The sequence below is a fragment of the Amblyomma mixtum genome, chromosome 5 (assembly GCF_055824585.1).
Source record: "Amblyomma mixtum isolate Tamu chromosome 5, ASM5582458v1, whole genome shotgun sequence".
Classification (NCBI taxonomy): domain Eukaryota; kingdom Metazoa; phylum Arthropoda; class Arachnida; order Ixodida; family Ixodidae; genus Amblyomma; species Amblyomma mixtum.
This window is the reverse complement of record NC_143016.1, coordinates 147,078,722-147,099,764: the sequence shown is the minus strand read 5'-3', so window position 1 is coordinate 147,099,764 and position 21,043 is coordinate 147,078,722. Positions and strand designations below refer to the sequence as shown.

The following is a 21,043-nucleotide window of genomic DNA, read 5'->3' as shown; positions in this document are numbered from 1 at the left end:
GGCACCGAAACCGGTTCGCCGGCAGTCTCTCTGTGCTCGCCGGCAGTGTTCGCCGCTTCAGCAGCCGCGACGTTCCCGCAGCAACGCCAGTAGTGTTGGGATTCTGCGACGGCCGGTGTTTGTTGTGGACGGTGCGCGAGACGATGTGCTCGCCGACAACGACGGTGCGGCCACGACAACGGGACCTCCTCATCACCAGGTGCCGGCGTCCAGCGATGGCGCGCCCGATCGGAATAATGCCGCTCATCGCGTGCGGCGTGCTCGCCGCCGTTTCTTGCGCGGTCGTCTGCTCCGCCGCTGAACCCAGCGCGGCGTCGACGACGTCCGACGGCTGCAGCGCGGCGCGGGACCTGCTATCGTCGACGCTCGGAGGCGGGGACCACAGGTGGACCCCGGTGCTCGCCGCGTCTCCCACCTCCGGTGAGTCGCGCGCGTAGAGCGTGTGCTCGTTTATTTTCCTTATTTTTTCGTTCTTTCGCGCCGTGACCGCGCGCAACGCGCTCCGATTGCGTGGAGCCGGCCGGTGGCTCGTTTGATCGCGCGCGCTCGGCCATATGGTCGGTCGGTGGCACGCTTCTCTCCGGCGGCGACCGCGCCGCTTCCAACTTCGCGCCTGCGTTCCCATCCCGCGGGCCGGCTTTTTTCGGGAGGTGGCGGCCGTTGGAGGTGGCCGCCGAGGAATGTGCACCAGCGGGCTTTCTCTTTTTTGTCGCCCGCGCTGCCTGCCCCTGGGCGGGTTCGGGGGGGTGCCGGTCGCCGCTTCTTCTTCCCGGGCCGGTGTGGTGGTCGGCAGGGGGGTACGGCCGCTTCCTTTTGTGTGACGGTGTGTTCCTGCCTCTACATCCCCTGGCGCCTCCCCTCGCGTGCTTTTAGTTCGCGCCTCGTTCAGCGGGACGGCTTTATTCCCACGGCCCTTGGGCAGAGTCGCTGCGGGCGGCCAGGTCTTTGAGCCAGGTATATGCTATGCGCCCCCTCCGGTTCCCATTTTCGCGGAAGTCTTCTGTGTCCTTCGTGAAAGGTGCCGCGGACGCTGTTCTCTGTCCCCCGCGGATACCGGTACAGTGCGGGAGCTGCGCGATATGGGCCAGCCTGCCTCGAAAGAAACCGCGCGGGCGTTGAGTTCTCCAGCGTGGGCATGGCAAAACGGGACGCTGTCTTGGCTGCTCGGTCGGCCTGCGCGGTGAGAGAGGGGGAGAGATCCGGTAGCCGGCGACTGCAGGCTTGTTTTCGTGATCGTCGCGTCACGCGGTGGACTTTGAACCGGCCGCGGATTGAAATAGTCGCTGACAATTGCAGTGCGCACGGCTCCGCATCGCGCCTTGGCGCTCCGTTTGATCCGGACGACGTCCGAAGGGCAGCGGCGCTTGCATTGGCGGTGGACGGACGGACTTTGCTGAGGCGAGCATCGTACGGTTGCGATGTTTTGAAAAGCGATCCCCGACGCGTGCACAAAGTTCGCATGTAACCGAGCCAACGCCGTTCGTGTGCTATAAGCCGACAGAGTCGATGTTCCGAAGGCTAGTACTATTCCGTTGGTGCGACTGCCGACGCTTCGCAACCGGCAGAACTCTTCATTATACAGACTTTTCTTACATAGGGAACTTTCTGTTTGAACGCAATTACGCGGTGTTTGCGGATGAATCCGAATTCTGGCGTCCTGCATTTTCTGAATCGTTTCTCCCTGGCCTGCTTGGATTTGATCGATGGGAGACCCAGGACGCGTAGGAGCAATACAACAGCGCTCGTGCTGACGTCGAGAGCATTCACCCATCTGGCGTTTCTGTTCTGACAGTAGAAAATTCAAATTCCTCGCTACAAGGTGGTTTTGAGGGAGGGGGGGGGGGGGAGGGGTCAAGAGCAATGGAGGCTACTTCTCGCGGATTGCACGCGAAACAGCTCGGTTGCTCAGGTGGGGAATCCTCTTGTTTGCGTGCGAACTGACTACGCCGCCGTGTTGCGGTCCAGAGATGTTTCGATGGAAAGACGCTGTCGATTTATCGCAGCCTCGATTGCGCCCGAGCGGTGACAACCCTCTCTGGAGAGCCCCACCAGCGTGGAGAGTCCGGGATGATGCTGAGGTCGTGCTAGTTGTAGTTTCGTGTTTTTAGTGTCAGCGCCGTTGTGTGACGGCTTTTTTACTTGCCTCAAAAAAAGGAATAGTCGTTGTCTAGCCCAGAACCGTTGTTTCCCGCTTGGAGCGTTTCGATGAAAGTTGACCTCGCGGTAGCCGCAGTTGACTTTATTCGCTGCTTCGTTTGCGTTTGTCTTTTTGCTCGTTCCTCTTCAGGTGGGCAACTCGGGTGGGGGGGTGGGGGGAGGTGCGTTCCGCGTTCGTTCAATGAGTGATGCAAGGCGGCCCGTGATAGTCGCGTCAACTGACGCTGACCCGAGTGAGCAGCTCGTGTAGGAACAACGCCGGGCGACAGCAACCGCTTCGTTCGCTGAAGCGCCTGACCCAGTTTGATGCCGTCGTGCGGCCCCTCCGCTGCCGCACCAATGATCGAATGAAGAAATGTACAAGAAAATGTAGAAAGGCGGAAAGAAAAAAATGAGGGCGTGTTTAGGGCCACGCTTGCGAGCGAGCAGCTCATCCAATGCGTCCGCGTTCTTTCGTGACTTTCGTTTCGGGGGTCGAGTCATTGTCGACGGCAGTCGTTCGCGATACGCGCGCGTCGTTTTGCCGGCCGTCAACGCGTGGTGACGTGAATCTAGGCCCACGTGGGAATCCTGTACGTCGTGCTGTGCGGATCCAGCCTTTGTTCTTCCCCTTCGTTTATTCTATTTCTTTGATTTCTCAGCGGTGGCCGGATTGTCATTTTCTGCAGTAATTGGCAGCGCTGTTAAAGAAAAAAAAAAAAAAAAGGCGGCCATCACCTCATGCTTGGTGTGGATAGGTTGCAGTCTGCGGCTATTTCCAACTGCCGCTTCCGTTTTCTCCTCTGTGCTCCGACTCAAGAAAAAAGAAAAATAATAATGCTGGGAGAGTCGCTGTCGAATGCCCGAAACTCGGTAGGTCGTCTCAGAAATCGGCTGACAGTCCGTACCGGTGTGAACGAATATGTGTCGCGTCATGTGATACGGGCGAAGCTGGGAGGGAGCTCTCAAGCGCGCGACTCTTTTTACCTTGTACAAATGATTCTTAGCAATACCACCTAGATTGCTCTAGGTCGTATTGGAATTAGCTGCTCTGTCATCCGTTGAGTGTTCGCCTCATTTGCACATCGCGCTTGTGCATCGTGCTGCAGCAAAATGGGGGTGTTTCGGCTGACGACGAGGTGTTCTGGCGAGAGAGTGAGCTGCAGGGCCGGTAGTTCGTCCTAGGCTGTCAAATGTCAGGGGCGAAACGGATAAGGAGCATCGGGGAAGACAGTAGCCGATTGCAGTTATCATCTCCTGGGGTGCAAAACAGCGAACGGTGCGGTTCTGTTCCCTTTGTCTCAAAGAGCAGGCCGGTGCGAGGTTTGTCTTGCTGCGTAAGCGAACTGCAAAGGACACAGTCGTACAGGAATTCTTCTGATTGCGATATCTGCGCGCCTCTTGAGGGGATAAGACGAAAAGAGCTGTTGTGAATCTCTATTTCTTTCATTTTTCTTCAAGGCTTGGCCCCTGCCCCAGTTCATCTAAAACATAATGCTGTGGTCCATTGCCGTTTCATTTTTCGCGTCTACAAGATGTCTTACTCTGCGTACTGAAGGCCGCAGTCAGCACGAACAGCGAACTGGACGCCGTGCAGAAAGTTTATTTGTTACATATCCATAGTTTCGTTATGTCGGAGCGTGCCGGAGTGGTCCACAGGTCGGGGACGGAACAGCAGCGGGCCCGGGTCCGCCGCTGAAGCGGTCGTTGTTCCCACCCTCAAATTACACCCTCGCTTAATTTGTGTACTGGAGTAAAGGAATTAGGAACAGTTTGTTTTGTTTTTTTGCGCAAAAATCTTTATTTTGCTCTCCGCCATGTAAGATTTGGGGGGGGGGGGGGGGGGGGGTTGTTGATATGACCTGCGGCGCCATTTGCCTTAAAAAAAAAAAATTACTGCGTGCATGCCTTGGGACAGCAATGCATTGTCCCTGCGGGGATCCGTTACTTCGCTATACAGTGTGTTTCGTAATAGCGGGGTTACTTGGCTGCACCCACACAACGTCCTCCTAACATTGATTCTTTTTCTTTTGTTCGTGCACAATGAGCCGTCGTAGTTTAAAAGGGCCAAGCCACACTGCGTAAGCTAGCTAGCAAGACAGAAGTGTTGTCACCGCTCGATTCGTGATGTTTTAAGCCACCAGCTCCCCCCCCCCAAAAAAAAAAAAAACTAGAGAGTCCTGCGGTCTCGTTTGCTGCGTTCAGTTGCAGAAAGAGTTGCTTAATTCAGCGCATTGGGTTTTAAGCACAGTGGTATAAAAATAGATTTTAAACCGGTAGAAGTAACTAAGCGAACGCTAAATGACTGACCGGTAGCTAAAATCAAGGCAAGAGCGAAATTTTGCGACTCACGGCTAGACGGCGTGAGCAGCCGCCCGATTGAACGGCTTCAGCTTTACTGCCGCATACATAAAGAAAAGGATTAAACACAGAAAGATGTCGATATAAAGTTTAAAAACGACAAATAGCTTTCAAATGTGGCTGCGAGTATCCGCCGGAACCAAAACCTCACTTACGATCCTCGCCGAACCGCGCTTTGCCTGCTCCATGCTGTATATATTAGATTTTCTTTCGTACTTTCCGGGCATCCGAAACAGGTGAAAGTTTCGTTTCGGGGACGGCAAAATGAAAACGAAAACCGCAACCGTTCCGGCCCAGTAGCGGGGTCATTTTTTTTTCTTTAGCCCCTCGAGAGGTAATCGTTTTTTGGGAATAAATGGAATATTTAATCGACTCCCGCCGTCAGAGCTCGGGGCAGTTAACGGAGAAAGAGAGAAAACACACGGAGCAAAATAGTCATGTGCGTGTTTCGAGAACCGTTTGTGGAAGCAATCGGCGCAGTGGCGGCGGCGGCAAAACGATGCTGCACACACGTGATGGCTCCCGCTTACTTCCGGTTGCACTTCCGCTTCGTGACGCGCCGGTGTGCGTTCACCGGAAATGAAACGCAGCGCGAACTTGGAGATCGAACTTTAGCGACTTCGTATCGTCTGGTTGCTAGCTCTAGCTCGATCGTTTCTCTGTACGTTCAGAAATTTAAAGAACTGACAATAAAGTTTTGTTGAAGGTTACAGAGTCACGAATCGTCGAAATAAACTTCGGCGTTTTAAGGCGAAAGCCTTTAATGGCTCATACTGGCGTCCGTTAACAAAGCGTGTCACACGAATTTAACTCGGGAACTAAGAAAGACAGAGGAAAACCGATGGTTGCTTCAAATAGAGGAAGGAAAAATGAACCTAGAAGCCAAGTTTGATGACTGTTGATTAATTAGTTAATCATAGGCAAAAATGTCGAAATAGCGTTTGTGTCGATATAGCCGCTGAAACGGTGTGACGTCACATCCACCGGAAGTCGTCACGGCATAGTGAAAATTGTCACAGAGTGGTCGGAAAAACGTCGGATTTGTGTCAAATTGGATGGAAAAATGTGTAATTAAGCGTAATTAACACTTAAGATCCCCGAAAGTTGTATAATTTTGGTATCGATACAGCCACGGGAACAGTGTGACGTCACATCCACCGGAAGTCGTCACGGCATAGTGAAAATTGTTACAGAATGGTCGGAAAAACGTCGGATTTGTGTCAAATTAGATAGAAAAATGAGTAATTAAGCGTAATTAAAACTTACGATCCCCGAAAGATGTATAATTTTGGTATCGATATAGCCAAGAGGACGGTGTGGCGTCACATCCACCGGAAGTCGTCACGGCAGTGTGCTCGGCTTTCGCCTCTCAACACTTTAGCTGCCGAAGTGTCCTCGCATTTTTTTTTTTTTTTTCTGGTGTGTAGTTACGCAGACGACGCCAGACCGCATGATCGTTTTAAAGCAGTCGCCGAGCGTCAGCCGAGAGATGCCAGAGAGAGCTGTAGCGCCGCTGCCAGCGTCTTCGTAACAACACATGGCCGTCACGTTTTCCACTCGGAGGCTTCAAAGGAGGGCGGTGCGCGTTAACGTGGGGCACGTCGACGATTCGCGCTGCCTTTTTAAACCGAAAGCCAAGGAGAGCAAGGACAGCTGCGGAACAAGCTGCCTTCCTGTCTCGTCACCGTCCTTACGTTCTGTTCCGCCTCGGTTCGCGACTTGATGACTTGTCCCTGAACACAGCCGCACTTGTGTGCGCGGCGCCTGGACGCAGATGCGTCGCGTAGTTCGCCGAAATCCCGCACGATCGCTCCTTGACGGGGGTAGTGAGATGAGCTTTATGCGTATTGTGGGCCCTTCGTTGAGGTCGCGCTTTTATTTGTCAAGAAGGTATACGTACGCGCCTTGGTGCCAGACGCAATCAATAGCATCAAAACGAAGTGTGTAGCCGATTAATTTCAGACTTGCTATGTCTTTTTTTTTTGTTTTACCCGCGTCATATTTACTTGCTGCCTTGTGTGTCATAACTAAGTGGCAGAGATGTGCTCGCAGCCTTTCTGCAACGATAACATGTACCTGTGGCTGAGTAACTTTGACGCACCTAATTGTCATTACCTATCCATGAGGTGGAGTGGCCAAAATTAGAGTGGATGGGCGTTTGTTCGATGTTTAGTGCGATACAGCGATGACAACCTGTTCCTGTGACAGACCGCATTGGCGCGCGCGCACACGCGCATAACAATAGACTGTTAAGCATGAGACAGTCCCATGACAGGTTTTAAATGATCATGAAATGATGTTTACCAGGTTAGGAAATGCGCACGAGCGATCGGTATCCAATCACTCGTCACCGCAGCGCAAAAAAAAAAAATGAGCTAGCGTCATTAACACCGAGCTTATCTGACACTAAAAACAATACTCCTCATCGCCTCCCTTAGCGCCGACGGGCCAGAAAAAAAGAAAGAAAGCAAAACAGAATGGGACGCCCCATCCCGCCCACACTACCTGGGCACGCCCATTGGAAAGCTCGCCCAGATTGCCCACTGACGTCAACGGCTCAGGGGCGGCTAAGAACTCGCGGTGAGGTGTCGCCCTAATAGGTTGCGAGCTACTAGGAGTAGGAAGTTAAATAAAAATAAGCACTATTTGTGTGGGGTCCACGCAGAGCTTTTGAATTTCATGCGAGTACTCACAAAGACCACCTCTGCAGATCTGTTATCAATTAAGAAATCCCTTTAAAGGATAAGGTTAAGTATAACGACAACCGCTGTGTCGCCCAAAAGTGGCTGACGTCAGATATGTTCTTTCTAGAGCGGTTCGCCGGAGAACGCTTGCATGTGTGCACGTTTCGTAATTGTAAAAGGCTGACGTCACGCGGGGTTGTCTGCCGACGAACCTAACTTGTTAGTGTGGCTGTGAGTGCATGCCTGCGGCCGGGAAGCGGCAGGGGTGAAAGTGTATGCCCGCGGAACTTGTCACCACTTAAGGCCGATTCACACGACGGACCGTTCGTCCGCGGCCCGCGCACTACGTGTGCATGCGTCAGCACTTTGAGAGGCGCGCTGTCGGCCGCCATCCATCCATGCATCCAGCGCGCCTCTCAAAGTGCTGACGTATGCACACGTACTGCGCGGGCCGCGGACGAACGGTCCGTCGTGTGAATCGGCCTTTAGCGACAAGCAGCTTGCGGAGACTCTATCGTGTGAGGCATGCATGGCGTGCAACGTGAACAGTTTTTTCGCTCACCGTTCGCCGTGCGAGTCAGACAAGCAAAGAGCGCGTTTTGAGTGCTACACACTGCACTCTGTAAAAGGTTAACTATGCCTTCAGGATGTGAAGCCAAATGCACATAGAATCGATTTCAGCTTGAAACCGTACGCGAGCAGGATTTTTTGGCAGCTTCGAAGATCTTCGAAATTTTCCGAATTCGCGGTATCTTCATTGAAACCAATACGTAGGCACTGAGGCGACTGCGTGAATGCAGTGCAAAGGTAGTTAATACAAACATAAAAAGTCAACAGTATATTGGCCCTGCGGCACCGTGATTTGGGCGTCGAATTCTCGATCACATTTGTCTGCGTCAGTGATTGAACTTGCTAAGACGCATTAGTCTTGAAACTTGAGAGAACGGCACCCTTTCCAATATCAATCTCAATACCTTCTTGGGCTTGGGCGCGCGCGATTCCTACTTTTTTTTTTTTTTTTTTTCAGCGCGACTTCTTCTAAAGTTCACTAGTATGGCCCAATAATGTATTGGCGCAATTCAGCTTGGGGGTATAGCGAAGTCTTTGTTTCGCAATGCTTCTGCCTTTAGGCTCCTCTCGAGCGGTAACAGCGAGAGAACCACGGAGCGGCGGGATAAATTAATCCGCGGGGGGATATATCTGGGCCATCGAAGCGTTGTCGCAGCGTTCGCGTGGTACGCCGGGGAGTTCTGGAGAGCGCACCGAACCGCGAATGTCGGAGAACGAGAAAAAAAAAAAAAAAACAGAGGGGGAAATAAAATGGGTAAAAACGGCCTGTCGCTCGCCGCGTTGCATAATGCATGGAACCGTTGCATAATCAAGCAGCAGCCGCTGCGAATTTGACAGCCGGAGGAAGAGGATGAAAGGAAGGCGGCAGGAAAGAGGCGACAGGCATTGCTCCGCTTCGGGAGAAAGAAGACCGGAGAAGAAAGAGGTTAAACTGAGCCAGAAGTTACGCCACCGAAAGAGAGTTGCGGATCACTCGCACTTTGCGCCCGAGTGTTTTCTTTATTCCCTGTTGCGTTTCCGTTCGGGCTCCATCCGTCGATCCGCCGCGCTAGCGAGTTATGATTTTTTTTTTTTCGTTCGGAAAAGAAGAGGTGAGGCGCGGCGAGGCGCGTTTCGTAACGCTTACGTGGTCGACGGTGTGAATTCGTTAATTGCGTTACTATTCGGCTGTTTAGCGTGGGGTTGGCGCTTGGAAGCGCAGTGTTCTGTAAAGAAATACTGTTGAACTAAGGATGGTTTCACGGATGTCCGATGGTGGCCTCACATACACAAGGCGTTGTTTCTGCATGAAAGGGGAAAACAAAAAAGAAAAACAGAACTCTTCGACTTTTCTTTTGCACCGTCGCTGAGGAAGTGAATACGTTAGCTCTGACACCGTTTTCCCGTGAGCGCGAACTTCCACAGGCCCTTTGAATCACGGGACAATGGCTCACTCGGGACGGAAACGGAGTTTCGTATCCAGCTGTCGTAAGGAACAGACCGAGGTCTTCTGTGCAAATGTGTTCCGTGTCGGAAGGTGCTCAGTCGGGGATAGGCAGATACTTTCGCACTACGTCGATGGACTCAGATTTCGTTGCGCGTCAAAGAATCCCAGGCTGCCGAAATTAATGCGTAGTCCTCCACTACGGTGAAGCACATATCCCACTGTGTCTACCCGTCATGTGTAAACTCGTGCACCTAACGTAACCTGTCGGGGTTTACTAGTAAAGATCGGAAAGAGAGGCTTGTAACGACTAGAGCCTACGAAACGGATGTCGCTGACTCGCTGAAATAAACGCTGCGTTTTTCAACAACACCGCGTTAATATGTGGGGCTGAATTCCCTTTGTCCCAAGCAGTGTAGCGTGCATGTGGTTTTAAACGCTCTGGAAACGGTAAATTATATCTCAGCATCAGTGAAAAGTGTGTCTCTCTGTCTCGTGTGGAAGAAGAGATATTGCTCGTGGCGCGGTGGTACACTTTCTGCAGCTGGGTATACATGGTTGAGAGAGCCGAGACCAAAACAGGAAAGTGTTGCTCTTTGCTGTTCATGTGCTCGAATGAGGCGCACAAGTACTACTGTCGCTTCAACGGCAACACCTGGCATCGAGGGGTTGTCGGTCGTTTATTGCGAAGCCTTACTACCGTTGAGAGTGTGTGCATCTTCGTAGACAGGCAGGCAGACACTAGGCCGTCATTTAGATCCAGTTGCGTTTGCACTCCTCAACCGCGATGCCAGCGAGGCGGAAGCAGCCGCCATGGTGGAGAGGAGTCCGCCTCTGGCGACGCCACATGCGGCAGTTCTGGATAGCTGCCCACTCAGCTGCTGCCATGTAGCACCTTCTAATTAATGGCTGCTTCGGATGACCCTGTGGCAACCGCCTCCTCGAAAGACATCTCCATTCAGTATTCGTTCTTATTAAAAGCCGACTATGTGATTCTTTCTGGCTACCGTGGTTTTTGTTCGCCAGCGTAAGACGCATTTTGGGCCCAGAAAAGAGGATTTATAGAGGCAACTTTTTTTTTCTCTTTCCCCGTCATGCGATTCGAACTCGTGCCGTCAGGAGTGAAAAGGACTCTGTGATCTCCGTTGAGGGGTCAGTGGTGGTATAACCTAGCCGCGGGGATCGCCGTTGAAAAAAAAAAACTGCCTTGCCGACAGCGTAGTTTGCTTGCGAAAACAGCCGGACTTGGCGACACGTGTATTTCAGTGGTTCAGCTTTTCCAGCTTACAGACGCTCAGTTTCCCGCGAAGTTAGGCTCTTTTTCATAAGAACGTGGTAAGCTGTGGTAGCGAGGTGCTGGAAGTGGTAAGGGAATGCGGGTACTTAGGGCAGGCGGTGACCGCAGATCCTAATCACATAGGTGAAATAACTAGAAGGATCGCATATGTCAGGTTCTCTCAGATCGTGAAAGGCAGTTTATCAATATCCCTCTGGAGAAACGTATGCAAGAGTCTATCTTACCGGTACTCACCTATGGGGCAGAAACGTGGAGGCTAACAAAGAGGGTTCAGCTTAAGTTAAGGACAACGCAGCGAGCTATGGAAAGAAAAATGATAGGTGTAACGTTAAGAGACCGGAAGCAGGCGGAATGGGTGAGGGAACAAACACGTATTAATGACGTCCTTGTCGAAATCAAGGGGAAGAAATGGGCTTGGGCAGGGCATGTAATGAGAAGGCAAGATAACCGCTGGTCCGTAAGGGTAACGGAGTGGATTCCAAGAGAAGGCAAGCGTAGCAGGGGACGGCAGAAAGTTAGGTGGGTGGATGAGATAAAGAAATTTGCGGGAATATGGTGGCCGCAGCTGAAACTGGACGGTGTTAACTGAAGAGACATGGGAGAGGCCTTTGCCCTGCAGTGGGCGTAGTCAGGCTGCTAATGATGATGAAAAAGCTGGAGATTTCACTTGGTTTCCAGTGTAGATCGTTTAAATTTATTTTCACCGAGAGATTCATATCTGCCCGCGGTGGTCCTCGCTACACTGCGGGACACGTGGATGGTATCGGGTTATTTTGTATATTAGCTGAAGAGTCTTCCTTACGCAGGCACGTTGCGGCGAATTATATGGTGCATTTCTTTCTCAATCATTTGCCTAGCAGTGCAGAGCATCGCTTTAGCTGCTCAATATTCGAAGGGTCCGCTATCCGCGAGGCAGCGCGCGGCATCTCGGGGAGGAAAGACAAAAGTAACGGCTCATCCAGATGACTACTTCGCTGTCACTTGGTGAGCTCGCAACGACACTTCCCACGTGTTGTGACAGCAGGACGAACGTCCCGGGAGCCGAGAGAGGCTTCGCCACCGACCGTGCGTCAAGGCGCGGAGTGGCGCTTCTCAACGTATCCGATGACGCCGCGGCGCGTTGATCCGGGGCGATCGGGACGGCACATGAACACAGCGAACGGACGGATGTATACACAGCGTCGAGCAGGAGCTGCCGAGGAGGAGGCCACTAATCGCCGTCCATTCGGGTGGCGATGAGGCCCAATCGTCGTTGACGTCGTCGTCGCTGAGAAGGCGGCCGGCGTCTTGTCGGTGGACGGCGGCGACCGGGGAGCGCCCCGCGAACCGGGCGCTCGCTGCGCCGCTGGGGTCGTCGACACCGCGCCGGCGGCCCCTCTCTGGTGTGCGCCAGTGGTGGATGCCGCCGCCGAAGGAGTGGCGCGCAGGAACTCCACATCTCTCCCCACCGGCTGCGACCGTCAGGTCCTCGCGTTCATCTAAACGCCGGCAGGAGGAGAGAGGGGGGTGGTCTATTCGGCGTTCCCAGGCGACGGCGCCCCGAGCACGTTCACAGGGAGAGATTGTGGAACGTTTGCTTAGGCATTCTAATCCGTTTAGAGCCGGGCCCGCGGATGCGGTGACCGCGGAATGACGGTCGCAACGTGTATATCACTCGAAACTTGCTGTACCTGCCGCGTTGGTGCAGCGGTGAGTGCGATAAGGTAGCAGCGATCGCAAAGGGTGGGTATATTCTAAGGGGTTCTGCGTTAAGCGAACTGATCGAGCAGCTCTGAACGCGTGCTCGGTCCCGAGAATTTTCTTTGTTCTTTCGGGCTTCGCTTCCCTCCGTGGTCACCTGTCGTTTTTCGGTGTAGGTCGCTGCCCGGCTTTTCTCGCGAGAGGACGTCCTTCGTTGCGGTGGTGGAAATTATTCCGAAGCCCCCCTCCACTACGGCGCCTCTTCCACACCTCGCGGTTGAGACGCCCTCCGAGAAGTGAGGCATTTGCTGAGCCCTTTCCACTCCTCAGAAACCAGAGCAACTCAGAAAAACAGAAAATACCCTGATTTTGGTGGATAGTCTGACAGTGAGCCTGCTCGTGTCACGCTGTCAAAGGAAGCATGGTTGCTGTTTTGCGTTTTTCTATTTCACTCCCAGAGCGCATGGTACATTGGAGAGGGGCGATGCAAGAAAACAAAAGAAGGCGAGTCGTACAAAAAAATTGGAACTGATAAAGCAAGATTGGCCAGATTCTTAGTACGTGAGCTGTGTCCAGGCCATCTGGCGGGACATTGTCTACGTGCTGGTCATCGCTGCCGCGGCTACCGCAGTGCAGTGCAAACACTCCGCGGGCAAGCTGCGCACGACGTTCTGTCAGTCCCGTCCGGATTGCACCCGAAGGAAAATTCGAGGCATTGCCTCACCGTCCATTTCTGGCCGCGGAAGGATTTGTCTCGCATTTGAACTCGTTGCCCTGTGTCAGCTTGCTGGGCACTGGTACTCCTGGCCGGGGCATGTTGTCGTCGTACATAGCCGTGAAGCTTTCTTCTTTCTATTGGAAACGGGAGACGTCATCACTGTTGTACAAAATAAGAATAATAATACGTAGGGCACTTAATACCGCTTGTTATGTCAGTAATTGTTTAAATTTATAGTGTTTTCCGTCCTTTTTAATGACACACAGTAGCATGCAGTCTTGATGAAATGCTTACACTGGTTGTATACCTTTACTGGCCAAGAAGCAACGCAGTTTTGCAGCATTTGGGTTGCGTGCTCGCTTCGCAATCTCAAGGTCCTTGGTTCAGTTCGCCGCACCCCCTCCGGCTAAAATTTATTTTTCTATGCTGGTGACGTCAGTGGGTGTTTTGGTACCACTTTTCCTTGACTTCGGTCGACGACGTGTTCCGCTGCTGATGCGCCATATAAGGATTTATCCTTAAAATAGATGCTACGGCTGCTCCCGGAGCATAAACGTGGTGTGCGCATATCTTGCGGAAAGTGCGAGTGTCGTTAGCGGAGTGACGCTTTTGTAAGGTTTAGGCGGCGTCGTTGGAAAGTCACTTCGGTTATGATTAGCGCCTTAAATTATGTTTGGGTCACCAAGGCCGGCTCCTGCCGATCAAGGAACAGCTGTTACCGTTGTTGACGCCTCGCGACTTCAGCTTGGGCCACAGTGTCCATCGGGACTGCCTCCGGGCACGGCTGCGGGTGTAGTGTCGGTGCAAGCTGACTCGGCCAACCACCGCTGTCAGATGGTAAGTACAGTCTTTGTCAAAAGTAACCAGGCTGCACGTTTTGCTTCTCAGGCGTATATTAAAGCTATTACGCAAGCCCTCAAGCTCTGAATCTCTGTATAGTAAGAAGATCCCCTGTTCTCAACTCCAAAGAACTTTTTGATCTTTAGGGAAGCCGTGAGGGCTCTGTTATACGAATGAGAACCAAAACATGGAGCCTGGTTACTTTTCACAAAGACTGTACCTATGTGCTCCAAGCACGTTCACTGCCTGCTCTAGTCTACGCTCCGGGACCACGTCGCTTCAAGGTCGAGAGACGGCGGACGTCGTCGCAGCAAGGTCGGCCAGGGGAAGGAAAGCGGTCGGTCTCCCCGTGTCTTCTTCTTCCTTCCCAGTCGGTCGTCTTCTCCGCTCGCCTCCGGTCTCTTCCTCTCGTGGGTCATACCCGCACAAGTTGTTTACCTCCGAACGATCGGCCTTCCACGTGGAGGCGACTGCTGCGGAAAGCCGAGCGGGGATTTCGAATGCGCACCCTGGAATCGGCGTCAGGGATCGCGCTAGTCGGGGAAAGGCTCCGTTCGCCCTGATCCGATCTGCGCGCACGGCTCGGGCGCTGCTCTGAGTCCGCGCTTGCAGGTAGAAGCACGTCGGTGCCGGATCCGCACTCATCGGTCACTGCGAGATCCGCCTTTCGTCGCCGCATTTGCGTGGGCGTCCGCCAGCGCGCATAGTAAGTATATGAGTGCGCGTGTGCTCGAGATATCGGAATATCGAATACGTCGGCCTTCGACGGGTGCAAACAATTTCGAATGCTAACGAATACGCGAGGGGGGCCACGACGACGCGTTGCGAAAATATTGGCACCGCTCCCCCCCCACAGCCTTCCCCCTGCCTACGGCGGCAAATAAGCCCGGCGCTGATTTCGTACCTTATGTGTATACGAGCCCGTACGCGGCTGTTGGGTTATGGCTTTGTGAGGCGCCTTATAATTGCGGGGCTTGATCCAGTCGCTGCGTCTTGGTGCGGTAAAATATCGCGACGAGCGGATAAAGCATACGTCAGACTTACTGGCGATTGCCAGTTGGAGAAGGGAACACCTCTTGAGAATAGATGTTAATTGGGTTTCAAGAAAGACTGTGTTTCGCTTGCTTTTAGATTTTTTATCATGGACACGTTTCGTGCTGCGAATTCAACTAAATTTCTATTCCTTTTTCGTTGTTGCTCTTATTATCCTGCATTTTCACTCTCCTGTTTATGTTCTGCGTGCGATACATTGAGGTTCGCGTGAGTACTCCGTCAGGTTGTCACGACGACCAGCGCTCGATCGTGAGCGTGGATTGAATAAAACATACCCGCAGCAAGGTCAAAACCACACGTCGTTTCAGCAACGCGTTGGGAAAGGTTAGCAAGGTTTTTTGTACGTATGGGTTAGCGGCCGTACTCTGTAGCGTCGCATTTCCGCGCGCAAGCTTCGCTGCTTTGCATGGGGCGAACTTAGAACGTCGGCCACCGGTGCACGGCACGGGCAGTTTGCTAGGGACTTTTAGCATAGCCCGCACCTCGGAGCGCGCGCAGCTTGCCTTCTTAGGTGCCAGATGGCGCCATGTGCCGGCTGGCTCTCGCAGGCTTGCCACGTCGGTCGGAACCAATCAGCGCATGAGCACTGGCGGCACGCGGTACGCGCTGTGCTAAAAGTCTCTGCTATGGGCACAATAACGAAGCGCACGTTGCACAGGCATCAAACGAAGGAAGGCTGACAAAGTTGATTTCGTCAAAGCGAGTGAGAAGAAGGAAAGAAAAAGAAAGAAAGAAAGAAAGAAAGAAAGGACGAAGGAAAGAGAGAGAAAGGAAGGAAGAAAGAAAGAAAGAAAGAAGGGAAGAAATAAAGCACAGCCAGCCAGGTCAGGGCGCACAGACCGTCGCCGTATCTAGCAAGGCAGCGGCCTTGCTGTCCTCGTCTCGCTGCAAGAGAGGTCGCTCCGTCAGCCATGTCTTGAGCGGGATGCAGGATCGTATGCAAACTAGGCTCGTGGCGGCGGCGGCGTACACGCGTCCCCGTATCATCTCGACGCCCTTGAGCCAGGGCGTGGCCCAGAGCAGCGGCGGCCATTGTTTCGCCGGGACCTCCGTGTCCTGAGTCACCGGCGTCTGGGGCGAGACTTGGAAGAAAAGGGCAGGCTGCCCTCTGCTGCACTGCTCCCGCCAGGGTGGCGCGGATCCGGCGCAGATGTGTCTGTACACGCGCATCTGTGCCCTGAGGAACGGCGCTGGGGCCCAGAACTGTGTCGCCTAAGTTTGCAGGTGTTTAGTTTCGATGCAATGTAATGTTTAACAGCCTAGCAAGGGAACAGCGGTTTGCAGTTGGTAGCGAGGTGCTGGAAGTAGTAAGAGAATGTGTCTACTTAGGGCAGGTAGTGAGCGCAGATCCAGATCATGAGAGGGAAATAACTAGAAGAATAAGAATGAGGTGGAGCGCATGTGGCAGGTTTTCTCAGGTCATGAATGGCAGTTTGCAAATATCCCTCGAGAGAGAAGTATACAACAGCTGTATCCTGCCGGTACTCACCTACGGGGCAGAAACGTGGAGGCTAACAAAGAGGGTTCAGCTCAAGTTAAGGACAACGCAGCGAGCTATGGAAAGAAAAATGATAGGTGTAACGTTAAGAGATCGGAAGCGGGTGGAGTGGATGAGAGAACAAACGCGGGTTAATGATATACCAGTTGAAATAAAGAGGGAAAAATGGGCTTGGGCAGGGCATGTAATGCGAAGGCAAGATAACCGCTGGTCCTTAAGGGTAACGGAGTGGATTCCAAGAGAAGGCTAGCGTAGCAGGGGACGGCAGAAAGTTAGGTGGGCGGATGAGATTAAGGGGATACGATGGCCGCAGCTGGCAAAGGACAGGGTTAGTTGGGGAGACATGGGAGAGGCCTTTACCCTGCATTCGGTGTAGTTAGGCTGATGATGATGATGAGTTTAGATCAACGACAACAACTGCAAGAAGTCGGAAGGCGTTGATCACTGGCTAGATATTTACACTCCATTCAATTGCGGCAGTTTTCCTTTTCTCTTTTTCAAGGGACGATAGTTTCTTTGTTTATCCATGTCCGCTTTCTCGTCTGTTTTGTTGACTCTAGAAGCGGGAAGACAGCCACGTTGTTCTCAAGTCTTGAACGAATACTGTTTTGAACATCTTTTCCTTTTCTCCTAAGTAACAAAAACAAAACAATGAGGTCATGCGTGAGCCATCATGCACGCCGTTTGCTGACCAGCGATAGACGTCGCGGCGGGAGCAGAACGGTCTTTCTTCTTCTACTCTTGGGATACTTGCTTCAGTGTGTTTCCGCTACAGAGATGTTCCATGTGGTGTTTCCGCTAGAGATGTAGACGAGTCGTCCTTTCCACTGCCGCTCCACTCACCGTCCTAGCCCTTGCACCCGCTCTCCCATTGTTCAGCATTAGCGGTGAGCCACAGCTCATTTGGGAACTGCAACGTCAGTAACGGATTCTTTCTCTGCTTTATTTTATGAAGCGAACGCAACACTCGGAGCTGACGTCATATAGCGATCTACGATCTATAGGGATCTACGACGGTGGTCTGTGTCGCCACTTGAATCTCTGAACTATTAGTCTGTCAGCAACAAATGCATTTTTTTTTGCTCGTCAACAAAGCCACATGAAGCCGAGGAAAAGGTTATCACTCAGAACGAAAATCGGACGAGGTTGACGTATAGGTGCCTCCTTGAAAGGTATACGGATACCCGTGTCGGCCGAACTCCCCCGCTTTATCGGAAAAGGAGAAAGGAAGCGCGCACACTCGACAGTCGAGCGGGTGGCTCAGTGGTTAGGGTGCTCGACTGCTGAGCCGAAGTGCCCGGGTTCGAACCCAGCCGCCGCGTTTCGGTGGGGGCGAGATCCAAAAGGCGCCCGTGTCCTGTGCGATGTTAGTGCGCGTTAAAGATCCCCAGGTGGTCGAAGTTATTCCGGAGCCCTCCACTAGGGCACCTCTTTCTTCTCTCACTCCCGCCTTCCTCCCTTCCCTTAGGCGTGGTTGAGGTGTCCACCGATATATGTGAGACAGATACTGCACCATTTTCCTCTCCTCAGAAACCCCCACTGCAGCTGAGCGGAGAGAGCTCTGGCAGTCGCCGTACGAGCCGGGGGTTGTTCCGAAACATCCCGCGGTGCTCTCGGACGCCTCACCTCTCGTCCAACACGAGTGTGGCGCGCCAGAGATAAGGGGCGGCGAGATAAAAGGGGGTCAAAGAAGCAGGGAGCAGCGAAGCCCGGTGCTCACTCTCCTCGAGATAAGGGCGGCCGAAGCTTGTGCGCGAAAGCGAGATCGGATGCGGGGGAGACGCTTCACCCTGAAAATGCTTGGCTGAGTGTGTTGATGTGTGCAAGTATTGGTGGCGGCAGAATCGGAGGAAATTAATTGCGCTGGTTCAAACCGCTTAGAAATGTGCCTGCCAAGTAGAGGCTAACTTGGATACCTGCAGGGTGTCCCAATGCAGCGTTAGATAACTCGATGTCGGCGCCGCCGTTCGCAGTGTTGACACTCGTCGTGCGATCGGGAAACGCCATTTTTTGGCCACAACAGATGGCGAAGACCTTTGATGTATACATGCAGCCTTTAGTTTTGGAGTAAAGCCCGGTTTCACACTATTATTGCACCCTGAGGAGTTTTCTGAAAGACCGGGCTAAAAAAGATTTAGAGAGAGATTCTACAGCGAATGAGCCAGAGCAAACGGGCACCGGACGGGGACTAGCGAATCTCGTGTGCTAATTGTAGACTAGTGTCTGCATTTAAGCGTTATAAACTTTAAGCATTTAAGCATCGTCTAACGCTTAGCCGGTATCTTTGTCATGGCTTAATTCGAAAATAACTTTAGATGGTATATTTTAGAAGTGAGAGGTGAGAACACAAGGTCGTCTTAATATAGCACTAACTATTGTAGGAGAACTACCTATGCCAACGACGTCCTGCCCCTAGGCCTTGAGAGAGAGGAGGAGCCCGAATTTGTACCCGAATTCGGACTCGAAACACAGCGCCCGATTCTCACCTCCCGAATAAAAAAAAAGATAGAACCCGAAAACGACGGGCCCCATATATGCACGAAACGTCTGAATTTCTTTCTAAAATATGAGTTCGGTACAGTGTCGAACCCCCTTTTGATCCAGAGAGGCTAGAACGCTGCCTTCCTGAATGGATAGTGGGACTGCGCAGCATAGGGTCTCCGCCCCGTAGCGGCGCATCGGGGTACCCCGGGACTGACGACTTACTTTACGGCAGCGCCGCCTCGACGCTGCTGTATGACCCGCGTTGCAGGCTAAGGGCAATCAAGCATGGCGTCTGGAGTGCGCAGACGCAATTAGGAGACCGCATGGATAGCCTCCTCGGTCACTTTCCCTATCCTACGTCGCGGCCGGTGTTGCAACGGGGAAGGCGTACCCAGTTTATTTCCCCCATGGTTGCCCAACGGGACTACCGGTTGCACAATCTCTACCCCCCCCCCCCCCCCCCCCCCCGGGTTCTAGTGAGCGCCATCGGGTCGGCGGATATTTACGGTACACTTTAACACGCACTTCATCTGGAGCACGCGGATGGGTGATCCAGTTGGCGGCTCGACTTACGCAACATTGCGCTAGCGTGGCAGACGGAAAGCTGCATGGCAGAGGAGACAGGATGACCGGTGGACGTCCGTCGCTTCTTTACCAAAGCGAAAGAGTATGAAGTTGTTGAAAGGGAACAATACAGGTGTGCTTGGCAGGCTGCTAGCTGGCGCGTGAAGAAATTGCGTATTTTAACGCTTTGCATGTGCGCTCTAGCCACCCGTGTCACGAATTCCTGCCAGTCCTTTTATATCCTCTCGCTGTAGTGAAGGACAACTTGATGCACGGCGGTCGTCCTTCTTGCCCCTTAATTGTGCGCGCGACCAACTCAATGCGCTCATATAGTATAGTTGTGCACGTAGCTGCAATAAGGAAGACAGTTAGCTAGCACGCAGTCCGTTTGCACGCAAGTCTGCACCGAAGTGGTTTCTTATCGCTCTTTACTCCTCGAGAGGAAAAACTGTTTGGAAAGAAAGGAAAAGCTTGCGCTTCCAAGCAGAGATAAATGCACAATCCGTCATATTTTTCGCTATCTGTAAAAATGCCCGGGAAGCAGCTCGGCGAATTCGGTCCCTTTGTGCAAAGACAGCGTCTGGTGCGTGACGCTGGCGACCTCCGGCGGCGGCGACGAGACCCTGACACCGCCGCCGCCTGTAAGCCCTGTCGCCCATAGTCGTCTGCTTTGTCCGCCACGGGGTGTCGTGAGTGAGGGGGTTGCCTAATAACGCGACGACGACGCGTATCTTCCCCTCGTTTCTGTGTGGCGCAGTCTCCGACGCGGTCGCCCTTGGCACGCGTGTCCTTAAGTCTGCCGAGGAAGAATGGCGGCGCGCGCGCGTGTTCGCATTTCAATGAAACCGCTCGCACTGGTTTCCTCCTCCGAAGCGGCGACTGATAACGGGCAATTTTGGTCGCCGCGGCGCGAGGGATTTCGTAACGACGGAAGCCCCGCTGCTGCTAAAAGAAGCGGCGACAATTGCCGATAGGGATTCGCCCGTGCGGGGAGACGCGTGTCCGCGCATCTTCTTGGCGAGGACGGTGTAGAGGTGCAGTCGCAATGCGGCGACTCTCGGGCTCTCACGGAATTGCGGCTCTTGATTGCGTGCGCGTTCCCTGCTGGCAGATGCGATGGTACCGCGCCACTTATGGAATAATAGAGGTTTTTAGCATAGCGGAAACGTGCTAGCGTGCGTACACGTATGCCTATTAGTGGACGCCTCCTGCACGCGCGCAGCTGACGAGCTGACGGGGGCGTTTTTAAGCCTTTACAAAAAACAAACAAACAAAAACAAAACAAAAGCCATCGTATTTGGTCTGCTTGTCTTCGTTTTCGGTCCTGGACATTGCAGTGCGCGAATGAATGCACCGTATGGAGATGAACGACGCATTGGTTAAGATGCAGCTGGCAAATATGAGAGGGCGAAATGCCCAAAACCGTTTCGGTAGCCCTAACAAACATTTGTTTAGATAATCTGCACACTTTGTATTTAAATTTTTTTGAGTGCTCTGAGCTTATATATAGCCCCCCAAAACTGCGCCTGCTCCCCAAGGGCTGCAGCTCATCAGAAGGCCTTCGCGTAGCGGTACTACACCCGCGCAATAGGACGGCGTTCCCCTCTGGGCGTCGACGAAACGGTACATACCGAGTTGCCCCGGTGCCCCTCCGTATGCGCCATGCACCGATCATCGCACGCACGCAGTGTTGGCAAAGCGTGTGCGGCCCTATTTGGCGTTGCATAACCGTTCC

The 21,043-nt window shown here is 53.0% G+C and overlaps 1 protein-coding gene across 1 annotated transcript in view; it reads left to right on the top strand.

Annotated features, from left to right (window-relative positions):
* The window catches only part of LOC149344029 (glypican-5-like), a 111,428-nt gene continuing 90,385 nt past the window's right edge, over positions 1-21,043 (top strand). Inside the window, exon 1 of the mRNA XM_089546138.1 lies at positions 1-420. Within this exon, the coding sequence (XP_089402264.1) occupies positions 144-420 (277 nt within the window). The 5' untranslated portion in view covers positions 1-143. The remainder of the gene's footprint in view (positions 421-21,043) is intronic.